Here is a 6488-nt window from a genome sequence, read left to right on the forward strand (position 1 = left end):
ATATATATAGAGAGAGAGAGAGAGAGAGAGAGAGAGAGAGAGAGAGATTAAACTTCCTAAGTCCAGGTATCTCTAAAAGGGCTTATAAAAAATAAAGTTCAAGTCTAATTTTATCACAACTAAACACAGAACATGATTGCATCACAATAAGTATTTTTCCTCTCCAACTTTATTTCTAAAACTTTTTCATTTTAGTAGACCAGAGTTCCTTTTGTCACTTAGCCTGCTTATTGAAGACACCCATTTCCAAAGCCTCAGGTGGAATTTCATTAGCTAGAACTCAACAGGAAGAGCACGACCTAAAGATTTGATTAAAAACATAGGAAACAGATTTTACAAATGGAATATGGGACATACAACATTCTGCTTCAAGGCAGATGATCCCATTGCCTCCTGTACCTCATCTGAATTACATCCCATGTCTTAAAGCCAAGTTCAAAAGCCAGGTCTAAGAATCTCCTGATTTTACCTCTCTTCACCTGGGGACTGCTGTCTCACTGTAGCATTCAGTCTGCACTTTGCCATTACGCATCTGACAGATGGCTTCATAAAATGTTCTCTTATTTCACTGTGTGTTGTCTCTCCAAGTGGCTTTTATCTCCTGGGCGTCAGGTATTATGTCATTTCTTTGGTAACCCATCAGATAACGTGGAGTGCTTATGACCTCTCAATTAATACATACAGAAGATACATACTTGGGTAGGTAACTTCCCTGAATTCTCACAGTAAGAGTTAATGGACGTTATTATATTTTAACTACTGCGAGGCAGGGTAATTTCAAGTAAATAGCTCTGATTGAAATGGCTAAAGAAGGGAACTGGACTTCTTAGTCTACTGAAGGAGGGCTCCTTTGTTTGAAAAATTCCTTTAAATGAAAGAAAAAGATGACTGATAGAATTCATTTAATTTTTTTAACTAAACTCTTTGCCCATATATTCTTCAGTTTAGTGCCTGTGAAGTCAGTTGTTTATCATAGTGAAGTGGGAATGAGTGGTTTTCCATGCAGAGTTAGTGGTTTTGAAAACCACTGTTGATGAGCCAGAAAATACAATACTGATATTGGTATATTTTCCAGATTGGCCCCCAAATCCAGGAATTCAAGGAAAAGAGATTTTTGATATAAAAGGTCTTAATGTATTTCTAGTCCACATTAGATCCACTATTTTCTGGAAAAATACATATCTTCTCAAAAATACATGCATATGACTGCTCTTTTCTTGCTCTTCTGGGAATAACCATTTTAGAGACATTAAAAAACTTCTAAGGACCCCCATGCACTCTTCCTAAAATAGTAATAATAGGTTCTGTTATTGCTGCATAATTTCTTCTTAGTGTTTCCTCCTTCTCTAGACCAGGATGCTTGTTTCTTATTTTGTTGGGGGCTGTCTGGATTTCAACCTCTGCTGTAAAACCTGGAGCATATCTAAAGTACTCATCAACCCTGCCATAGTCTCATTTACTAAGTACTTAGAGGTATATAGTTTTGTGTTTGGCATCCTAACTTCTGTTTTCCAAGGCCCATGAAGAGGAAGCAGTTTTAGTTTTTTTTTTTCTGAAATTATATCCCAGCTTCTGCTTATAGGAAATAATTGAGGTAGGACTTCTTTTTTAAAACATAGCTGGCTGAGTTGCTGCAATTGAAAGGAACATGAGAAGTACAAATATGCTTTCAAATATATGTAAGGAAAACAGAAGTTTCTTAAATCAGGTTGTATTTATTAAAAGCAGAATACAAAATATCTTGGAATTCAGAGATTACCTATTGTAATGTCCCCTAACAGGTTAGTTCTAAAAAAAAAAGTTAATCATTTCAAGTCAGATAACAGAAACATTTCAAGTAAAAATAATACATCTGGTTGCAGACTGAGTTTATTCACTCTGAGGCCTCAGTATGTTCCTCCATGTTTTCAACCATTAATAGCCCAAACCGATTGCTCCTCTCATACCAGCATCTGTTGTCTGAGAGGGTTCCCACACTGTTCTTTGACCGGCTGGCACCTTGTTTCTTTCGCCTTTTCTTTTTAGAATTTGATTTACCCTTTGGTAGGAATAATTCAGCAGGGGCATATGGCCTTGTGGCATTGAATAGGTGTTCATAAAGTTGCGTGGCCTCAGGACACATGCTCAGAAGACTTTCTACAGAGGTTGATGTTAGCAGCTGTCGGCACAGTCCATGCACCAGGCTTCCACTATACAATCTGTTCAACAGGGGAGAGAGAGAAGGGTGTTAAAGCAGAGGTTCAGTCGCTGGGACACCATCATTAACATGGCTTCAACGAATGCATCTAAAAACACTGAGAGCTCTTCTACAAAATTATTATTAAAATTACTTAAGAATAATCTGTTCCTTGAAGGAACTGAGTTGTTATTAAAACTATTATGTCTTAGCTCATGATATTTTTAACATCACATTCAATGATGGATGCTTGCTGGTTTACAACTAGACCAAAGTTGAGCAGGCCTCTTAACACTTCAAAAAAAAGGAATTAAAAATGCCTCTGATAAACCAAACAGGTAGTCGGTTGAAGTAAGAGAAAATTTAATGGCATCATTTGCAAGGTCATTATTCACCTTGGACTAAAAACCTACTTCATAAATATAAGATGGGATTAACTGGAAGCCACAATTTTAATATGTAACTTATTGCCAGTGTTGATCAACTGGTGCCTTAACAACTGATGTAGAATCAATCATCATTTAAAAAAACCTTAGTAGTGCTGAGATGCAAGAATAGTACTCTACTGAAATCACAAAGAGAACTGTTTGGTCTTGTTTATCCTGCTGGGGTTTTTTGTTTTTGTTTGTTTGTTTTCAATGAATTACTGGTAACTGGAGAGGATCCAGTCAAGAATGACCTAAATTATTAAAGGCCAGACATAAAGTATCCATAGGTCTAAAGCCAATTAATCTTACTTGGTAAAGGGTTCTACGGTTAGCTCGCATATGAGGCCCAGAAACATATTAACAACACTATTCACTGCTAGGAAGCTTTTCACTGCGAAACATTTTTTTAAAAGTTTTTGTTTTGTTTGTTTGTTTTTAATATATTTTATTGATTTTTTACAGAGAGGAAGGGAGAGGGATAGAAAGCCAGAAACATCGATGAAAGAAACATTGATCAGCTGCCTCCTGCCCACCCCCTACTGGGGATGTGCCCGCAACCAAGGTACATGCCCTTGACCAGAATAGAACCTGCAGGCCGATGCTCTATCCACTGAGCCAAACCAGTTACGGCTCACTGTGAAACATTTAAAGTTACACCAGCATATTTTGCATGCCTCTATATATCATTCATTTAGTCAATAAATATTTGCACACTTACAATATGCTAGGTACGAGGACAACAACAGTACATAAAATAGACAAGTACCTGCCCTCATAGAGTTTACATTCAAGTGGAAAGAAATAAAGTTTATACACAATCTCAACTCCATTTTTTTCTAACCATCTCCCTTTTATCTTCTTCAATCCTTCTAGTAAGTACCTCCTGGATGGACAGTCACCAGGATGTGTAATCCATTCATCCTACCCCTTTTTCACTGGCCCACACACTGCTATCATTTCTTTCTCACTCAGTGTAAACTCCCTATCAGACATTATACTCACTTCCTGGCACACAGGCTGCCTCTCCCTTCACACTTGCCTGGCAAAGAAAAGCCTGAGATAAAGTCCATTTAAGCATCTAATAGTCATCTCACTAGACTAAAACCTCCAAGACAGTAGATTTTTTTTTTTTATGTTTTGTTCATTATAACAAAGACCAGAGTAGGCATTTAATGAATATTTGAATGAACGAATGAACAACATGCCAACTGGTAAGAAATGCAATTATGAAATACAAGAGTAATGGGAATAGAGTGACTGGAAGTAGACAGTAGTAATATTTCAGTAGGATGGTCAGAAAAAGTTTTTATAAAGTGACGTTTGAAGAAACTTAAATGAAGGAATAAATTACATCCAACCAACAACTGCCTTTTTTATTACTTTTACTTTGGAACTAATTTTCTTTGGGAATATAGAAATAATTTAACATTTTTCCTGTTTCCAGCTCTTTAGCTGTCATAGTGTTCCAAGACCAATTACCCTAAGATTAATTTTTAAACATAACTTTTTTGCTTTAAATGTAAATAAAGTATTTGCTTCTGTGTGCAGCCATCTGAACTAGTTTCCCTTGGTGCTCACCGAGTTAGGTCTGGCTCTGGGAGCGGCGTGAACAGCAGCTGATTAAGATACGTCCCCATCAGCAGACAGCTCTGCCACTGACAGAAGATGTGAGCTGTGTCTAAATCCAGTCTCGGGCCCGGCCGCGTCTGCTCCTTCACTCTCTGGAACTCTTCATACAACATCTTAGCACCATCCTTCCGCAGATCTTTATCTAGATAAGGAAACAACGCACGGGCAGTAGTTCCCAAAATACTGTATCAGTTTGTAAGTGTCTCCATATATATATATATATAAAACTTCAAATTCCATAAAGAAAAAATTGGTTTAAATAACCACAGTGCTTTTCTTTTCTGGCTCTTTACTATTTTAACGTCAATGTAAAAGCCTTGCTGTATAAGTTGAAATATTATGAAATGCCTTTTTAATGACAATCTAACTTTATTCAACCCCAAATTATTTTTTCCCTTAAAATAATCTCTTCCACTCGTCTACCACTTGACCTTAAATATATCTGCATCAAACGCTCCAAACCCTAAATTTGTCTCCGAAAAACATAAATTACTATTAAATGTCATTCTCCTTATTGTTCTCTTCTACCAAACTTCCTTTCATGGAGACCTCCATGCTATAGTGCACTTAAGAAACAGCCCATGTGTTCAAAGCGCATTTTAACTTCTGTTTATGGGAGGAAAACAAAAGTAAGACTCATGGAGAATGTGGCAGATCATCACTTCTTCACACACAGAGGACAAGGGCCAGAAACAAACACCCTGGGGAAGAATAATGCTGTATGTGTTCCTCATAGAAGCTATGCCCTTCAGCAGTTGTGTCTGAGCCGGGGCGCACATGACATCCGGACCAACTTGAAGGTAACAGAAGGAGGCCCACCTTTGACCAATTAGCGAGCAGCAAGGCACTGAGCCTGCCTGGGAGCCAGGTCCACAATTCCTAAAAGAAAAGAAACAGACCCTTGACATGCCCCTTCGGTTGGACTCAGGTAAAAACTTAGTAGGCTCATGCTTTGGGAATTTTCATAAACTGATTATTATTCAATGAGAGGAAATACCCTAAACTTGTATCTTAAGTGGGCCTTATTTGTTCTGAATTAAGTTGACTGTCATAAAACAACAGACCCTTCTGGCAGCTTCTCTCACTTTTGGGCTTACTTGGAGTCTATGCTGGTTCATTATTTCATTTAACTTATTTTAAAAAGTAAATTTCTGAGTAGCATTCGCCAGTAGAGCTTTGAGCCATGATGGAAAGGCTCTATATCTGTGCTGTCCTCTAGCGACGTGTGTCTACTGAGCACTTGAAATGCGGCTAGTGGCTATCCTATCAGAAGGATGACAGCATTAGGCCTCACCTTCTCCATGACGCCATTACTGTTCGAGAGGGTAACTATTATACATGTTTACAGAAAGTGTTACAGCATTCATAATCTTTAAAGAGAATAGTTCCATTCAAGAATTGAAGTGTTCCAATGCATCAACATTTATTTCACCTGATATTTAAACACAGATAAAACTGCCACAAAGTATATTTCTCCAATAGAAAGAGAAGTTACTACTGCTACCATCACTACTTACATACTAATCAAAACTTACAGTGGAGAAAAGGGAAAGTAAAAAAATTGCACAAGCATGAATGTTCAGTTTCACCAATGAGCAATTTTAAATAAGTTTCTAATGATGATGTTGCTGTTGCATTGCTGACGGGGGCAGGAAGGAACAGAAAAGGTGGAATACAAAATGCAACTGATGTATTACCCTGTCACACTTCACAGGTTACAGCATAGGGGCCACAGAGCAGGTGGGGTTAGGTGGGATCAGTGCAGCTTCACTGCTGTGCCCTTGAGGTCAAGCCCTTCAGCACTGAGCCTGACTCATGAAAGTGCTCAAAAGCATGTACCAATGAATGGGTAATATACCGGCACCTCCATTTCTAAGTTCTGATATAACTGATAGGAATAGATAATACAGGATTTTTTTAAAAAACTTAGTTCTATGTAAGTAACATGGAAAACTATACTTCTGGAATTTCCAGATACCTACCAGGGCTGTTGATGATGGCATGCAAGGGCCCCAGCAGCATCCCCAGCAGCAAGGCTTGTAGATGATGTAGTTTTGCCTTGGCCTCCATGTGCTGCAACCAGTAGCAACAGACAGCAATGGGCAACTTCAAAGAAGGAGGGATTGGGTCCAGGATGGTCTGTTTCACCTTTAACGTTTCTAAAAGAAGTGTCTGCCGTCTAGCTGAGGAGAGCTGAAAAAGATATACCAAATATCTTGCAAGTTACTTGGGGGAATGTCCTCCCCCCCCCCCCC

At 38.4% G+C, this 6488-nt stretch overlaps 2 protein-coding genes across 2 annotated transcripts in view; one reads left to right on the forward strand and one right to left on the reverse strand.

Annotated features, from left to right (window-relative positions):
• The window catches only part of ATP2C1 (ATPase, Ca++ transporting, type 2C, member 1), a 134381-nt gene extending 129634 nt beyond the window's left edge, over positions 1-4747 (forward strand). The window contains exon 28 of the mRNA XM_006770192.2: positions 4191-4747. Coding sequence (XP_006770255.2) covers positions 4191-4286 — 96 coding nt within the window. The 3' untranslated portion in view covers positions 4287-4747. The remainder of the gene's footprint in view (positions 1-4190) is intronic.
• Positions 4292-6488, reverse strand: part of ASTE1 (asteroid homolog 1 (Drosophila)) — an 11011-nt gene continuing 8814 nt past the window's right edge. The window contains exons 3-5 of the mRNA XM_015568110.1: positions 6216-6426; positions 5053-5112; positions 4292-4375 (exon numbers count right to left, since the gene is read on the reverse strand). Coding sequence (XP_015423596.1) covers positions 5063-5112; positions 6216-6426 — 261 coding nt within the window. The 3' untranslated portion in view covers positions 4292-4375; positions 5053-5062. The remainder of the gene's footprint in view (positions 4376-5052; positions 5113-6215; positions 6427-6488) is intronic.

This window comes from Myotis davidii, unplaced genomic scaffold (assembly GCF_000327345.1).
Source record: "Myotis davidii unplaced genomic scaffold, ASM32734v1 scaffold962, whole genome shotgun sequence".
Taxonomy (NCBI): Eukaryota; Metazoa; Chordata; class Mammalia; order Chiroptera; family Vespertilionidae; genus Myotis; species Myotis davidii.